Consider the following 18,067-nt stretch of genomic DNA (forward strand, 5'->3'; position numbering starts at 1 on the left):
TATTGACATCGAGTTACCTTTGAAGTCTTTCTTTCTGTAGACTGTCTCTATATTTCTGTTCAATGCTATTCTTGGGATTTTTCCTCTTTTATAGAACCCCCCTTAATATTTCCTGCAGTATCGGCTTGGTGGTTGCATAGTCTTTTAAGTCTTGCCGGTCTTGGAAACTCTTTATCTGTCCATCCATTTTGAATGTCAGTCTTGCTGGATAAAGTATTCTTGGCTGCATGTTCTTCTCATTTAGTGCCCTGAATATATCTTGCCAGCCTCTTCTGGCTTGCCAGGTCTCTGTGGACAGGTCTGACGTTATTCTGATGGGCTTCCCTCTGTAAGTAAGGAGCCTCTTTGCCCTGGCAGCTTTCAAGAGATTATACCTACAATTATAATTTCTCAATTTGACTATCAGGTGTCGTGATGTTTTTTTGGAGTGTATAATCTTGGGTGGAGACCGTTCAGCCTCTAGTACATGAACGCTGGTTTCATTCGCGAGATTCGGAAAGTTTTCATGAAGGACTTGTTCCACGACATCTTCTAGACTTCTTTCTTTCTCCTCCCCTTCAGGAATTCCAATAATTCTGACGTTGGAACGCTTCATGGCATCACTTATTTCCCTAATTCTGCTTTCGTGGGATCTAAGCTGTTTGTTCCAGGCTTCCTCCTGATCCTTTCTCTCTATCTGTTTGTCTTCCAGATCACTAATTCTATCTTCTGTCTCAGTTACCCTAGCTTTGAGAGAGTTTAGATTGGATTGGAACTCATTGAGAGCATTGTGGACCTCCTCCCTGGTAGCTTTAAGCTCCGCCCTAACATTGTGAACATCCTGTCTGGTCGCTTTCAGTTCGGCTCTAATCAATTCTGTTTGGTCATCCATGGCTTTCTCCAACCTAGCTATTGCCTGGATAATTGTTAGCCTGAATTCTCTTTCCGACATATTGTCTATGTTGATAGCCGTTAGCTCTGTTGCGGAAGGTCCATCCTCTGTATTTTTCTTCTGTTGGGCATTCCTCCTCCTAGTCATTTTGGTGGGAGAAGACTGAACAGATGTAGCTGGATGTATCAACTCTGGTGCAGTCAAGGTGCACCCTGGAACACTTCCTGATCTCCGTCTCAGAAGCCTCAGTCTGGGTGCAGAAGCTGAATAAATTCCCCCTTGGATGCTGGCAGTGCAGGTTCCAAGTTAAAGACCCTGAGGGCGCAGGATCTTTTGCTCGTCCCCAAAGCCAAGGCAGTGGCGGCTGTCTGGGAGCTCCCGACCGCCAGAGAGGTTCCAAGCAGCGATCGCACACTGAGATTTTGCCGCCGGCCCGGGCTGGGAGTGCCCGGCTTGCGCGCACCTCTTTTCAGAGGCGGCTGTGGGTCGGGCGCGCGTCTGGGGCACTGAGAACGGGGCGCTGGTCCGTAAGCCGCAGGCTGGGCTTTTGCGCGCCTCTGTCCGGGGAAGAGTTTCGCGGGCGGGAGGCTTAGACTTTGAAACAATGGCCCGGGTCAAGAAGCGCCCCAGGGCCTTAGAAACCCAGGAGAGCTGGAGCGACGTGCACGCGCATCTCAAGCTTTGTGGTAGGGCTAGCGCGCGTTCTGCAGACTGGCGCAGCTCCCATCCCCTCACAGGAGCCGGAACCCCGCGCTCTGGGGCGCGCTGGCGGCTTAGGGACCAGGAGCCGGTTTCCCCGCCGCACTCTCTCTGCCTCTGCGCCGGGGAGGCCGTCTGGGACCGGGGACTCAAGCCCCTGTCCCTAGCCGCCCCGATTCCCACAGTTTGCCCCCCGCGATCCTTTGCTCTTTTGGAGTGCTTTCAACCAGTCTCCGAGTTAATGCTGGTCCCCAGACGCAGGGCACTCTCGCTCGTATCGGGGTATTACTTTTGCACCGGTCGCCTCTGGTGGCTCCCTCCCCCTTTTGTTTATCTTCCGATATCAGTCCGCTGTTCCCATTCCGCTTTACCTGCTCACTGGCGTCTTCTGCCCCTGTAGAGATCCAGACGTGTATAATTCTGATCTCAGGCTGATTTCATGGGTGATCAGAGTTCTTTGGTAGGTAATCAGCTCACTTTGGGGTACCAGCTGAAAAGACGCCTCTTCCTAGTACCCCGCCATCTTGTCCCCCCCACTTCCGGGTCATATGTTTTTACCTTTCTTTTTTTTTACTACTGTATTCTTAGCACTTACGATTTAGTGATTAGTACATTATGTGCTCAATAAATATTTTGTTGAATCAAAAATGATGATACTTGCTGTTAGGAAGAGGTTTTACTCTTTTCAATATCACAGAGGAAGTGCATGCCAACAGGCTGATGAGGAAATCTCTGGAACAGCCAGTCAGAGAGAATCTGGGAGATGTTCTAGGGTCAAGTGTTCAAGTGGTCTAATCTTAGAAAGTCAGTTATGGATGGAAGGCTGGAGCACGTGTGAAATCCACAGCAGATTCTGAGGTCCAGAAGCTCAAAGGGGTCAGAAGAGTAGCTTGAGTCATCAGCCAGTGGTGGCAATTTCTGCACTGTAGGCTCCCTCCCTACTGGACAAAAGTGGTAATTGTAGGCACATAGCTGGGAACCTTGGCTCAGGAGGAAGCATGGATAAAGAGGGTAAGGTGGCCTTACAGACAGAAAAGAAACTGAAGCTTAGAGTAACAGAGGCAAGGCCTTCACAACTCAGCGTGCATCCTTCAGAGAGTTTGCACTCATCTACAGCGATGCTGCAATGTTTGTAATAGTGTGCAGGAAGCCAGCTCCCTGTAACAGGGGGAAGGCTGAGCTGAGTCTACGCATGCATGCGTGTGCGTGTGCGTGTGCATGTGTGTGTGGTGACCCAACACTTAGATATATGATACTGACACAGAAATAAGAAGAGGCTTAGATTTCCTAAGCATACATCAGGAGTCAGGCCCTCTGCCAAGGCATTTACGCATATTATCTCATCAATTTCCCATAGCAACACTGTTATGAGTATTATTAGCCCAATTTCACAAATGAGGAATCTGAGTTTCAGAGAGCTTCCGCACTTGTGTGAGGTTGCATTGCTGATGAGTGGCAGGAGCAGAATTTAAACTCAGGACACTAAGGTGCAGGGAATTTGCATCACTTGATGAGGAATCCCGATGAAATCATCATTTCATCTTTTCCTGGCACTGGGAGCACTGAGAACACACTTCTGGCCTTGAGCAGCAAATGACTTTCATGGAAGCCGCAGCAGCTGTCCAGCTGGTAGACGGAATCAGACAGTGACTGCCCACAAGTTCTTACTGTCCTCTCTTGCATCCGGTGGCAGTTATCCTGGAAGAAATACTCAGACTGTATTTGAATTTGTGCTTCAAATGGACAAACTGATTGTCGAGATTGCTCGTAAATCATTGCTTTGATTTCTTGGTAACAAAACGATTTGACTTCCAACTCTCTTCCTCCCAAGTAAATTCCTTCCTCGCTCCCCCTCCTTTATTTACTACTGGCAATCACTCTGTGTCCTTCAACCTACTCTCAAAGTTGACTAAACCTGGAGAAACTTTTTTCCAAGGCAGGAGAATCTTCCCTCACCATGAACCTTTTCCATTACAACAAAGTAAATACTTGATAGTGTCCTACATGTTCTCTTTTGTTAATTGTTTTTATTCTCCAAGTAGTACGTGTGGCTAAAAACAGAAAATTAATAATCACCCAGAGACACAACCATCCATACAGTGTGTATTCTTCTAAACCTCTTCCCTGTTTTGCATTCACTTTATTTTACTGTGCCTCTCAAGGTCGGTACACTTGTCTGCTGCCCGGGTAATTAGAGAGCCTTGGGCAAGATTACTTGGGATGGCCTTATTTATGTTTTGCTCTCACTCAGTGTTGGAAGAGTCAAAGCAAGGATCGGGAACTCACTCAGTTCCCTTCTTGCATGTCACAATTTGTCTTCCTCTCAACTCCTGGTTCTAGAAAGCCACCAGTCGACATTCCTTCCCAGGTGACTCACACTGAAAACTTGAATGATTCTCCCCCAAATAATGCCACTTTATTATGACTACATGTGAACCAATTTTTTACCTCATTATTGAAAATCTTATGTGGGACTGTTCAATAACCAGATCTCCTGTAGAATCCAGACAGGTTTCTTGAGTACACACTATCTCTAGGATGTGCTAGGTGTGGTGGGGTACATAAGAGTCTGAGGAATTTACATTTCCACCAGCTGCAGTTCAGTTTGGAAACATTTATTGGTGGAATGTTTGCTTCTGGAGGTACAATAATGAATCAAGCCATTTTTATGTTTCATTGAGAAAAGCAGATATGTACACGTTTAAAAACAAACAAAAATAACCCTAAGAACAAAGAGAGCTTCTCAGTGTGTCAGTCGTGACAGCATGGACAATTTGCCAAACCTGGGTATCCAGGGAAAGCATCTGGGAAGACACCATATGTGAGTTAAGTTTGAAGGTTGAGCAATAGCCAGTTGAAAGAGAATTGGGGAGGTTATCAAGGTAGGGAAGACTTCTTTCTTGTTCAGTGTTGTGTCTCTAGCACTTACAATGTCTGGCACATAATAGGTGCTCAATACGTTCTATTTTTTTAACAGTACAGTTGGCCTTTTAACAACATGCATTTGAATGGCCTGGGTCCACTTACACACAGATTTTTCTTTCAATAAATACAGTACTATAAATGCATTTTCTCCTCCTTACGGGTTTCTTAACATTTTTTCTCTATCTTTATTAGAAGAATACAGTATATTATATAACATATAAAATATGTGTTAATGGATGGTTTATGATATCTCTAAGGCCTCCGGTTCACAGTAGGCTATTAGTAGTTAAGTTTTGGGAGAGTCAAAAGTTAAATACAGATTTTTGACTATGTGTGGGGGTTGGTGCCCCTAACTCCCATATTGTTCAAGGACCAACTGTATTATTCCCTCTAGTCACCATGGTGTTCATTATATCCCCATGGTTTACTTATTTTGTAGCTTGAAATAAATTCTTGTTGAATGAAAAAAAATGGGAAGAGAGAGGAGTAACAGGAGCTAGAATAGCCAGAGCAAGTCAAGTTGAGTTTGCAAGAGATGGTTTGGAAGAGCCTGGAAGATTTTTAGGCATTGAAGATGGCATAGAGGAAGGCTGGAGAGTGTTTTGTGGGGTCAGGGGAGCTGTGAGGTTGAAGCACAGACTCTGTATGTTATATAGCAGTGGGAGAGTTGTTTAAAGAAATTGAAAGCAATAAAGAAAGGCTCCATTTTTTACTGTTAGTTTTTAGATCTTTATAGTATTTGATAAGTACAAAAAATTTAATGTTACAATAAAATAATCATAAGTGATACTCCTTGACCACTTACCAGCTCACCGTCAACTAAATTCATTCCACGCATTGGCTCACTTAGCCTTCTCAAAAATTCTGTGAGGTAAATACTAGTCTCATTTTACAGATGTGGAATTTCCAGTCTTTATAGTTTTGAGTTTGAGGAGTTTGATGAGTTGCCCAAGGTCATGTACTACATGACAGACCAGGGAAGTGGTCCAGGCACTTTCTCCAGAACCAGCATTCCTAGAGATGATTCTACCATTGAGGTTTTAGAAAGTTATTCTACTGTGAAGGCCTAAGGAAGGGGAAGATGATAGATGTATTTGTCTATAAATAATTATTCATATTTGTTTCCATTTTTCTAATAGCATTGACACTCCAAAGAGTTCTCCTTTAGAGACCACTTGCTCCTGTTCTTTCATTTGGAAAAATCAGAGTGATAATACCCTCTTTTTCCAGTTCTTGAGAATTTCTTGGAACAATGTTTCTGAATGTGCTTTTGTAAATGTCAAATAGCAACTGAGTGTGTGACATCTTATACATATTCACTTTCCAATTCCACACCGGTTATTTTCCCAGATCCTAAGTCTGTAGTTCCATTCTGACTTGCTCAGAGAAGTGCTATCTAAGCATACAATTACCTCTCCTGAGAAGTTTAGGAAAGGTAGCTTGCCTTTTTTTCAAGCAACATCTCCAACATCTTCAGTTAACACATGGAGGGCAGCACTGAGCTAGAATAAGTTCCCTCATGATTATTTAAATCGTCCGTTATTTTAAAAGGATCTTAAGATCCATTAAATATTCATGAAAGGAACTTCTTGGCAGTTCCTCCATTGTAGGTAATTACAGGGGGTTTAAAATATCTGACGTTGCTTGGAAGCACACAAAGCTCTGTCAGCTGCAAGCAGACAGCTGATTTGTAATTTAATTAACATCCTGGCTTGTCCTGTTCTTTGTGGCAAAAAGCGGGAATGTACTTCCTTTCATTTCTGAGTTTTGTTTGAAAAAAATTCAAATGGAGCACCTGGGAGAGCTTTTCATCCCTGGGATCCGTCATGTTCCTTACATCCTGCTCCCATCCCCAAAACATTCCTCTTTCAAGTGTCCTTCGGGCCAGCTGTATTGCTGGTTGTGGGTCATTGGGTGTTGTTTTCCATTTTGTTTTGTTTTGGAAGAGTAACTTCACTTGAGAAAGATTTGGGTGCGATCAGCAATCACTGAGCTTCAACTCGCCCTTATTAGCTCTTTGAATAACGGATTTGAAGAGAGATTTATTTGGCCAGAGATGATTTATTCAATGAACATTGATTGAGATCTCCTATGTAGCTGGTACTGAAGGTCAGCAGTAACCAGACTCCATGGAGGTTTCAGTCCAACAGAGGAAGCAAACATTAAGCAAATGATAAAGGAAATTAAATGTAAAATAAAAATGTGATGAGTTTTTGGAAAAGCAAGTATGGGGTACCCTGAAATCCTGCCAGGCAGGGAGTGGAGTGGTACAGGAAGATAAGGGAAGTCAGGAGGCCCCCTTGAGGAAGTAGAGGTGAAAATCATTCCTGGTCCATCTTGTGCTTCTTTCTCCCATTGTCCTCCTATCTAATGACCCCCCCCCAACATCAACCCCCCCACCATATGCATAACATATGGATGACTGTTCCTGAAGGAGGGACTAGGATAGTGGCCAGAAAGGATGGAAGGGGGAAAGAGAATCCTGCTCTTGCCAAAGTAACATTCAGAGAATTTTTTTTTCAAATTAAAGAAATGAGTGTATTACCAATCTGATCGTTGCCTTAACCATTCTTCTATCTTCTATCTTTTTCTTCTTTTTCTTTCTTTCATTCATGTTTTCCCTCCAGAAAGGGAGACAGGGAATTGGAGAGGATCATGCTAATGGAGAAGGGTCACAGGTAACAGATAAGCTAAGCTATCATGGGTAAAGAAAGGAGCTGGAGAAGAGAGATGGCTGACTACATACTGTACAAGTCTCTAAGTAAATGGAATTCCTAAAAAGAAATATCGAAGTATTTAAATGAAATATGCTCCTCAGAATAAGACAGTAACTATTCGGGCCCAGATAAGCATGTACTGTTTTGGGAGTTAAACTTCGTTTTGAGAGGAAATGAAGACCCTTTATTTCCATGGACTACATTTGTCAAGACCACATTCTTCGCTCTTGATTTTCTCTGTTTTCTGATCTTCATTTACTTCTTTCTTAGGAATCATTGTTCTTTGCAAGTTCATTATTTATCTAATTTTCTTACTGACTTTATGCTTCTTCTAAAATATGTTGTGTTTGTTTTTTCTTTTCCCCTGCCAGAGCACATTAATAAAACTAAGAGTCTTCCTTCCAGTGGTGGTCTAGCAGCCACAGTTGTGTGGTTGATGCTCTGGCCTGACCGTTCTGCAGGACATGGACAATTGTCAGGGTTCCCTGCCCTCTAAGAGCTGAGATCACGCAGAGGGGGCTAACACAGAAAATGCTATTTGTCGCTATTGTTAACAGAGGCGGTAGAACTAACAGATGGGGGGCATTTCCTAAATGTCAGGCTTTGTGTAAGAAACTGTAAATCATTCCTTAATTTTATACTTGCCTCATAATGTTGCTTTGAGTTTTCAGTGGGATACTCTTTCAAACACTCCTAGCAAAGGGCTCCCATGGGTCGGGTTCACTTGCTGTTCCAGAGTGCACAAACCTGGTCTGGCTCTCGGAGTTTGATCCAAGTCTCTCATCAGAACAGTGCCGACGCCTGCTGCAAGGGGGAAGCAGAGCACTTCTTATGCAGAGACAGAGACAGACCCAGATTTTATTTATGGGCCTTGAAAGATTTGTGACTTCTCTCTCAGCTCTCACGCACTTCGCCAGGGCAGTATCACCTTCTAGCCTGTGCAGGAGGCCTTCAGGTGATGGGTCAGATGCATGGAGGCTCCTTCCTTTGAAGTCTGGATAACTCAGGGTAGTTTGGACTCACGTGGGCATCAGCAAAAGGTAGTGAGTCGAATCTAGTCAGACTTCCCGTCCTTTGTCCATCTACATGGGAGGCTCTGTGGTTGAAAAGGAATGTGAGTATGATTCCATTCAGGTTCAGGTAGGAGAGCTTTTTGATCAGGTATATCACAGTATTGCTCAGATTATTTAAGTTTAGTTCGGTTAAAGTCACATTTACTGGTCTTTTAGTAAGTGCCATCATCAGTGGAGCACTAGAGATTCAGGGATGGTTATGGCTACATCAGTGCTCAAGAGCCACTCAGGGGCTGGTAGGAATGATAGGCACCTGGGCAGGTCTTTGCAGTGTAAAGCTGTTATTTGATGACAGAAATCTGTGCTGAACCCAATGGGAGCAGATCCTTTCAACCTTTGCAATCAGAGAATCCTTCCAAGAGGAGATATACCCAGTCTGAGGATCAAGGACCTGGAAAGCTTACCTGATGAGGGAGTCCATGAGTCAGGGATTAAGCTTCAGAATGGGGGATAAGCTTCAGAAGAGGATAGGATTCCAGAAGTCAGGGACAAAATGAGCTAAGACCTGGGGTGGGGGAGGGGCATGAAGAGCATGTCTTCTCTGTCTTGAGCTCTTCTTCTGCCTCACTCTCCTTAAAGCTGAGAGAGAAAATATAATCTGATTTCAAAATTGCTTCTGCTCCAGAGTTCCCTCTAATGGACCAAGCCGAAGACAGGAAAAGGAAAGCACAGGTTTCAAAACAGAGGCCTTCTGTAAGTGGCTCTCCTTTTACAGGCAATACAGAAACCCTCAAAGTTGCCCAGAATGGTGTCAGTAGTTACTAGACAAGCCCTGGCATGAAAAATAACTCAGAATTGCCCAGAATGTTAGGACTGATTCTGAAATCAGGATGTGACCTTTTCGGAGTCGTTTAATCTCCCTTATTAGATGACTCTTGAAGATTTCCTAAGTATTATATTTCCTGAAGATAAAGTGGGTCTCCTAAGATCTTTGAGGAACTTCAGAAGAAGATTCAGGTACTTTAGCTCCAGAGTCAGAGTGACCTGTGTTCGAATCCTAGCTTGCCACTCATCAGGTGTGTAATCTTAGAAAAAAATGCCTAACCAGGCAAGCCTCAGATGAGGAGAATAAGAACACCTATCTCTCGGGTGTGAAGATGCATATAAAGAATTTAGCATAGGGGCGCCTGGGTGGTTCGGCTGAGTGGCTGACTCTTGCTTTTGGCTCAGGTTATGATCTTGCAGTTGTGGGATCAGACCCCGTGTTGGGCTCTATATTCAATGCAGAGTCTGCTTCGGATTTTCTCTCCCTCTCCCTCCAGCTCACTCTCTCTCTCTCGCTCATGTGCATACAAAAATAAATTAAATGTATCAATTAAAAATAATAATTTAGTATAGCTACTGACATTATTATTGACTTTAATATTGGCATTAGTGTTAGGATTAGTAGTTCTCTTAATAATAACATTTGTTTTAATATTGATTTTTGTCTATCTAGTACAAAGCAAAAATATGATTTATAGTCCAGCCAAAGTTGAATCCAAGCAGATTCTGTTCCCTGCTAGGGTGATTCTTTTTGAGGCTTGCTTTTGAGTTAAATATAGCACTTGTCAGCAGATATTGTAACCCCTTGCTTTGTCATCTCTTGCAGGACACTGGAAGAAAATAAATTTAAAAAGGAGGGGGACTATGTGGCTGGCACTAGAAAGGGCATCAACAACTCCCTTGGGTTGTTCCCTCTTGTCTACAGTAAATAGCAGTCTGCCTTTCAGCCTTGTGTCTTGCCACACGGTACCTCACATCCCAGTTTCCACCCAAATTTTACATCAGGCTCACCAGATGTAAAATGGGGATTGGTGTGTGCATGACTTGTGGGAGGCGGTTCCAGAAGGAAACCGTGAAGGATGTGAGGAAGCACCAAGAAGTTCTGCAAGAATGTAGGTCCAGGTGCAGACAAGCTTCAACCCCAATCCCATCAGATGCCTTGGAGTGTATTTGGCCCCACAGGATTTATTTCACTTGAGGTATAGGAGTTGGGGATTCCACTATAATTCCCAGGCCCATCTAAGTGAGGACGCTTCAGTCACCCAGGTGTGACCATTCTGAGAAGTATGCAGATGTGGGTTTTGAATGTAGAGAAGGGATTTCCATGAATTTGGGGGGATGGGTGCAGTAGAATCTACTATAATCCATTTCAGGATTTCACTGTTCCCCCAAAACATCATCCTCTCTTATCACTTATGTCCTTTATACATATTAGTGCCTTTGCCTAGAATATCTATCCCTCCTTTCTGTTATCATTCTAGATCCTGTTGCCAACTGGGAAGGCTTAGATGGAGTTTGGGATGACCTATTTCTGTTCCCACAGAACTCAGTTTATACTTGTAGTTAGGACTGTGCATTGTGGCTTAGCCACACATGTATGGAACTCATTTAATATTCCATGGTTTTCTCAAGGTCAAGAACTGTTTCTTATTCAATTTATATTCTTAGCAAATCTTACTGAAAGAAATGATAAGGCAGAGAGATAGAGAATACTTAAGAATACGATGTCCTCTAAGATTGTGTCAAGCAAGTGATGCAGTTGCCTTTTTTTACTTAAACCTGATTTCATAACATTTTCATAACATGAAGGAGCTTGCATCCTGCAGCCAAAATAACTTTGTAGCTTAAGCAAATGATCCCCATTTCATCCATTTGTTTGTCCTATAACTTCATTCAACAAATATGTATTAAGTATATGTGCCAGGCACTTGCCTAAGGACTGGAGATAAGAGGATAAACAAGACTCAACTGTCCAGTACTTGCAGAATCTTAGAGTCAGTGTGAACAACACACACACACACACACACACACACACACAAGTACACAGGCACTTAACATGATAATAATTGCAGGGAACTATGGAAACATCCACAAAATTTCTGACTTAGAGTTCACAAAATGTTCCCAGAAAAGATAAAGGCCAAGTTGAAGCCTAAAGGATCAATGAATGTTAAAATGAAGTTTGTCACTACTCAAATATTAATTGAGCATAAAGATTGGTTTTATAGACTAATTTAAGGCCCTATAAGTCTTAAAAATGTGTCTTACATTTATGTAAATAATTTAAAATAAGTTATTTGTGACACCACATAAGTTCAACTGAGTTTTTTATCTGTGTCTTGATAGTTATTTGTTCAAATAGTTCAGTAAAAAGTGTATTTTAATGAATGGAATCTTTCTCTAAGCCAGCTAAATCTCACTGGAAGAATCCTGGAGGAGCCACATAATCCTTTTAACTTTGTAAGATTTTGCTTTTGGCATTCTTGGATCTTTATCAGAACACAAGCATTTCCTAACTGTTATAAGTAACATGAACATGGTTTTACACATGTGAACTGTTAAAAAGCTTAATAAATTCCTCAAAAAACCCCAAAATGTAATAACCACATAATCCAGCAATTCTACTTCTGGGTATTTGTGCCAAAGAATTGAAAGCAGGGTTTTTTGTATGCCTCTGTTCAGAACAGCATTATTCATGACAGCCAAGAGGTAGAAGCAACCAAACCACCCATCTACAGATGAATGAATAAACAAATGTGGTGTGTACATACAATGGAATATTATTATTCAGCCTTGAAAAAGGAAAGAAATCATGTCACATGCTATAGCATGGATGAATCCTAAGGACATTATGTGAAATAGAATAAGCCAGTAATAAAAAAAAATAAATACTGTATGATTCCACTGATATAGGGTATCTAAAGTAGTAAAATTGATAGAAATAGAAAGTAGAATGGGTAGAGTGGTGGTTGCCAGGAGCTGGAGGTTGGAAAGATTGGGCGTTGCTGTTTAATGGCTATAGAGTTTCAGATTTGCAAGATGAAAAAGATCTGGAGATTGGTTACACAGTAATACGAATATACTTCATATCACTTAACAGTTAAAGCTGATTATGACGGAAATTTTTATGTGTATTTTACCAGAATTTTTAAAAATATATATTTTTTAAAAGCCTGAAAGTAATGATATGTTTATATTCATTCCACAGTCCTGAGGTAGGAGTGGTGAAACAAGAGTTCAGAAGTCATGGGGGCTCTGCTCAGGTAGTGGTGTTGAGGGGTGCCTTCTAGTACAAGGAAGTGTGAGTTCTGTCCTGTGGGTGGTGGGGGCTGCTGAGTGGGTTTAAAGAGACGAACTTGCCAATTTGTGATTTCAGAAGGCCAGGCAGTGCAGCGTAGAGGAAATCTCTACACTGGGAAAGAGCAATCTCAGTGGCAGTCTGTACAGCCCAGGGGTTCCCCATATGAGAGCTGATCAGAACCTGAATTTGGGCAGTGGTGGTAATGGGGGATGAGGATGAAGTAGACTCAAAAATTATTTAAGTATAAATTAGGCAGACTCAGTGAATTTTTTTAAATTTTTTATTTTTTCAGTGTAACAGTATTCATTATTTTCATTATTTTTGCACCACACCCAGTGCTCCATTCAATCCATGCCCTTTCCAATACCCACTACCTGGTTCCTCCAACCTCCCACTCCCCGCCCCTTCAAAACCCTCAGATTGTTTTTCAGAGTCCTAGTCTCTCATGGTTCACCTCCCCTTCCAATTTACCCAAATTCCCTACTCCTCTCTAATGCCCTTTGTCCTCCATGCTATTTGTTATGCTCCACAAATAAGTGAAACCATATGATACTTGACTCTCTCTGCTTGGCTTGTTTCACTCAGCATAATCTCTTCCAGTCCCGTCCATGTTGCTACAAAAGTTGGGTATTCATCCTTACTGATGGAGGCATAATACTCCATAGTGTATATGGACCACATCTTCCTTATCCATTCATCCGTTGAAGGGCATCTTGGTTCTTTCCACAGTTTGGCAACCGTGGCCATTGCTGCTATAAACATTGGGGTACAGATGGCCCTTCTTTTCACTACATCTGTATCTTTGGGGTAAATACCCAGTAGTGCAATGGCAGGGTCATAGGGAAGCTCTATTTTTAATTTCTTGAGGAATCTCCACACTGTTTTCCAAGGTGGCTGCAGCAACTTGCATTCCCACCAACAGTGTAAGAGGGTTCCCCTTTCTCCACATCCTCTCGAACACATGTTTCCTGTCTTGGTAATTTTGGTCATTCTAACTGGTGTAAGGTGATCTCAATGTGGCTTTAATTTGAATCTCCCTTGATGGCTAGTGATGATGAACATTTTTTCATGTGTAGACTCAGTCAATTATTAAATTAGCAGATGGGAGAGTGAAAGATAGGATGGAGTCTGGTTGACTCCTACTCTTCTGGCTCAGGTGGCTGCATAGATGGTAGTATTTGTGTGGTTTGGAGGCTTACCTGGAATTCCTGAAGCGGGGCAGTTGTTCCTGCAGTTGTCTGAATGTCTGGGAACTCTCTTCAGTTGCTAAAATAGGCAGACCCTTGGCCTTGAATTTTGAAGTTCTTTAGAAGGAAGCTCTGTCTCTGGAAATTGTGATTCTTTGTCCCAGAATCTGATTAACCCAAATCAGTACTCCTTCTCTTTGAGTATGAGAGGAACAGAAGATTGTCTTCCTTTTGAGGCCAACAAAAATAATGTGGGTGGCAAAAATTGTTCTTCATTTCCAAGGGAACTTTAGTCTTTTACAAATTCTGAAACAAAATTACGTTTCTTGAATGGGAGATATTTGAAGTCTGTTTCATTGCTCAATACATTTTTTTTTCCTTCTCCATTCCTGACCTAGACATTTTAGCACACACTTAGGTACTCTGGTCATTAGGAGGAAGACTTCGGTAAATCGCCTCAGTCTCATTTGTTTTCCCCTTCCTGTACCTTAAAACAGAGATAGTATATTATCTGGTAAAAACAAATCGTCAAAGTCGGTCAGTACTGAGGCTTGTTCAGTGTTCAGTATCGAGGTTGCTTATGGTGGCCACCAGAAGAATCTGCAGCAAAGCCTCATATTTATTATTTGTTCAGTCAACAGTAGGTATGCACTGGGTTCTGTAAGTGAAGTTGGAATAGGAAGTTCTTAACTGTACCCTTTGCAACACTAACGCTTCTGCTGTTCTTTCTCGTCTTTTCTCCTAGAAGTATCGATACCAAGATGAGGACGCTCCACACGATCATTCCTTACCTCGACTAACCCATGAAGTAAGAGGACCAGAGCTGGTGCACGTATCAGAAAAGAACCTGTCTCAAATAGAAAATGTCCATGGATACGTCTTGCAGTCTCACATCTCTCCTCTGAAGGTCAGTTTGATCGTTCTCAGAGCTGGCAGCAGTTGTTGGTTTGCAATGCTAAGGGAGATGTCTGTTGACCCGATGAAAGGAGTCTCTGTTAAAGCACTGTAGTGGCCAATGGTTGTCCAAGGGTCTTTCTGTGGTTTGGACGCTTACCTAGAATCCCTAATAGGCAGTTGTTCTTGCGGTTGTTTGAATGTCTGGAAACTCTTTTAGTTGCTAAGATTGGGCTAAGGAAAGAGCAAGGGATGAAAATTGAAAGGGAAAATAAGGTAAACACATACTTAGAAAACCCAGGAGTACATCAAGATTCTGTTCAAATGCCACCTCTCTACCCCTATACCCAGTCCCAGGTAAAACAAAGGAAGTAAGTATAACATGTTAGCACCTAATGTTCACCTTATCATGTAGACTAATAAAAAAATCTGTGTGAGTTGGTCATCAACATCTCAGTTTTATACTGTATTTCTTTCTGTTTGGTGTCATACTTTTCTGACACTTTCTACTTTTTTTTCTTTAATTTTTAAACAATGTCTTGATAAATGGTATTTTTGCAAAGGACAATTAAATGAAAGGACTTTCTGTGCTCTTTGGTTGCGAATTACCCTTTTCTTTGATGATGCTATGGGGTTTTGTGCTTTAAATAAAAGCTCGTAAATGTTGATTAGAATTAAAAAAAGAAAAGCGGAACTAGACTCAATGATATAACAGAAGTGAATGCAGATGAGAAACAAAACAAGACAAAACAAACTAACAAGCAAAAAAACCCTACTAAAATAATTCTTTAGCGCTAAATAAAATGTTTATTTTGTTAGCCAGAATATTCACTCATCACTATTTCCATATAGCTGTGTCAAACAAAAAAAAAAACAAAAAAAAAAAAAACAAAAAAACCCCTTCTAAAATAATTCTTTAGCGCTAAAGAAAATTCACTGTTTATTTTGTTAGCCAGAATATTCACTCATCACTACTTCCATATAGCTGTGTCACAATAAAAAACAAAGCCATAAATGTGACCCCAGTGCCTTCTAGAATCTTATTATACCTTCTAAGACATCAGAGAGGCTAAATTATGTTCTAATATAGTTCTGAAATTTGGTACATTTTAAGTACCCTGGCATCCTAAAAATGTATTATCAAATAAGCTAGCTCCATTTACCACCAATTAATTAAAATATTAGGCTAATTGTCAAATTCCAGTAAATATGTTATAATGTGTAAGAATATGCAAACATTGTACCACTGGAATTCATTGTTCAGTTCTTTGCAGAGTCTTTTTAGAAATCATTGAATGACTGATGGAAATGGGTATGTTTAGCCTGGGGAAGAAAAGATTAAGGGTTGAAGGGCAAGGGATTTCCTTCTTACACCTCAGGAGCTGTCATGTGGAAAATATTGGTGTCACCCAGAGGGCAGAAACAGAGCCACTGTGCATAACTAACAGGGAGGTGTATTTGGCACCATTGTAAGACCACAACTCCTGTCAGTTTGAGCTACCCCAGACAGGTATAGACTAGTGCAGGAAGCAGTGGTTTCCTGTCCCTAGGAATCTTCCAGGCCTGGCTGACAACCTGGTAGTGATATTGCAGAAGGGACTGCTTTAGCAGGAGGGTACACAAAACTGTTTCTAAGGTCCAGTCTGACTCTAGGACTCTAGGACTCAATGATTCTAGTTTGGGGTCAGATGGAAACATTCCTCTTTAGACAAATATTCATGTTTGTTTGCAGACAAATGCTCACCCTTACTCTGTGTGCTGACCAGTAGAAATTGAGAAGGGCCAAGGATGGGAGCCTGCATTTCATTAAGAGTATTTAAATCTCAGCTTTTTTCTACTTCTTTTCCCTTTCTTTTCTTTTCCTTTCTTTTTTTTTTTTTCTTTTTGTTTCTTTTCTCTTTTCTTTCTTACAAGAAATCTTTGTAAGAACCTTCACAGAAACTCCCTTCTTTTCTCCCTGCTTGTCTTTCTCCCTTTCCTGGCACATTTTAATTAGCTCTAGAGCAGAGCTCCCAAGTGATGGGTAGGTTCATCAGGGCTAGTCTAAAGCTAAACTGCTTATAGTAAGTAAACGAACAAACAAAATAAATAAAACAATAAAAGCGTAATAGAATGTTCATTTTGTATGTTAAGTCTTAAGCATAAAATTGTCAAAATATCTACAGTTTGGGTGATTACACATGTGTTATGCTACTTACTGCCTCATTTGGAAAATGCCTACTAGAGTTAAATGAAAAGTTTGCTTTTTCTGAAGCTCACATCTCGAAGGAATCTTTCCCGTTTCCCTTTATCCCTTACCTTCCAGGAATCTCAAAATTAAGCATCTTCAATTGTGATTTTCCTTAGCATAGGCTTTCTGTTTCTGTTTTGCCCTGCTGTCTTATTTCTTATTCTCTTTTTATAAAGATGATTTATTGGTTCTTGTGGTTTTACTGTAGTAGTATCTTCTACTGACGGCATCCCCTATTGGTTTGAAAGTGGTCATCTATGAGCGATAAACCCCTGATAGGAAACATCCACATATATGTTTCCGTCCTTTTTGGAGTCACCAGTGTATGGTGTGTCCCCCGAGGTACTGTGAAGAGGAGGGAAAAATAAGTCCATCTGGGATTTCTGTGCCTAGACTGTGAAATAGCAATTTCGGAGCCAGGACTTTTTCCCCATGACATTTTAGAGGTATTGTTGATGCTGAACAAGATACGCTTTTAGATCATCTTAATGAACAGACTGTGTACCTTGCTTGGGTCAACAATAATGATAGGGGTAAACAGGCACAATTTTTCTAGAAACACACACACACACAGATAGGTAGAGTTTGCCAGTTTCATGGTGTAAATACTCCCACCATGGCTGAGTTTAGACTAGCAACCTGAAGCCACTGACTGCATTCGGAAAAAAGAAGCAAGTAAGCCAACATGAGCTGGCTCCAACACAGGCAGGCTAAAGCACATGCATTTTTGAAGCAATAGGACACATTTCCTAATCAAGTTGTTAAGGGATTATTACATTATCACAGTTCAAGTGTTCGGAAAACCTGCCATGATTAAAATCTAATGTGTTATTTTCTCATAAAGGAAGTCTATTAGAGTCAGAGAAATGCTAAGAAGGTACAAATTCTCAATTAGACCTGGCTTATTTTCAACTTCTTTGCTCCTTTGATCTTTCTGGTCCTCTTGGGTCAAGCATTAAAAGAGGGAAGAGTGAAGAGGCAAAACCTACAATCAGATAATGCCCCTGAATCTTCCCTTGGAGTCAATGCAGCTCTCTAGTATTAATTAGAAATTTACATATGGCATGCCTGAATAGAGTGTGAGATGGCTGGATAACAGTTGAAATGCTGCACAGAGCAGGCTCTGAATCATTAGCAGAGCAATCTTACCATTGCAGGTTTGTCAATCATTTCTTCCATCATCACTTATCACTGGAAGCCTCGGTTCTAAGAGTCATCTGCCTTTGGTGCATACCCTCTGCATGGCTGATAGATGGGCTTGCTTAGCCTGCTTTCATTAGAATGCCTTGACCATTGTGAAATATGGGTTTAGAAGGAGAAATGCAATTTTGCAGTGAATTTAACAGAATTTGTTTTCTTTGCCTCAAGTTGGGGATGCTTTCTCTTCAGATGCTACCTAGAATCT

At 41.5% G+C, this 18,067-nt stretch overlaps 1 protein-coding gene across 12 annotated transcripts in view; it reads left to right on the top strand.

The window, feature by feature from the left end:
• The window catches only part of DLG2 (discs large MAGUK scaffold protein 2), a 2,052,576-nt gene that overhangs the window by 1,042,963 nt on the left and 991,546 nt on the right, over positions 1-18,067 (top strand). For 11 of the 12 annotated variants that reach the window (XM_044258404.1, XM_044258405.1, XM_044258399.1 and 8 more), the window contains one exon: positions 14,284-14,445. In XM_044258404.1, coding sequence (XP_044114339.1) covers positions 14,284-14,445 — 162 coding nt within the window. The remainder of the gene's footprint in view (positions 1-14,283; positions 14,446-18,067) is intronic. The other variant, XM_044258412.1, reaches the window with a different exon arrangement.

The sequence above is a fragment of the Neovison vison genome, chromosome 7 (assembly GCF_020171115.1).
Source record: "Neovison vison isolate M4711 chromosome 7, ASM_NN_V1, whole genome shotgun sequence".
NCBI lineage: Eukaryota > Metazoa > Chordata > Mammalia > Carnivora > Mustelidae > Neogale > Neogale vison.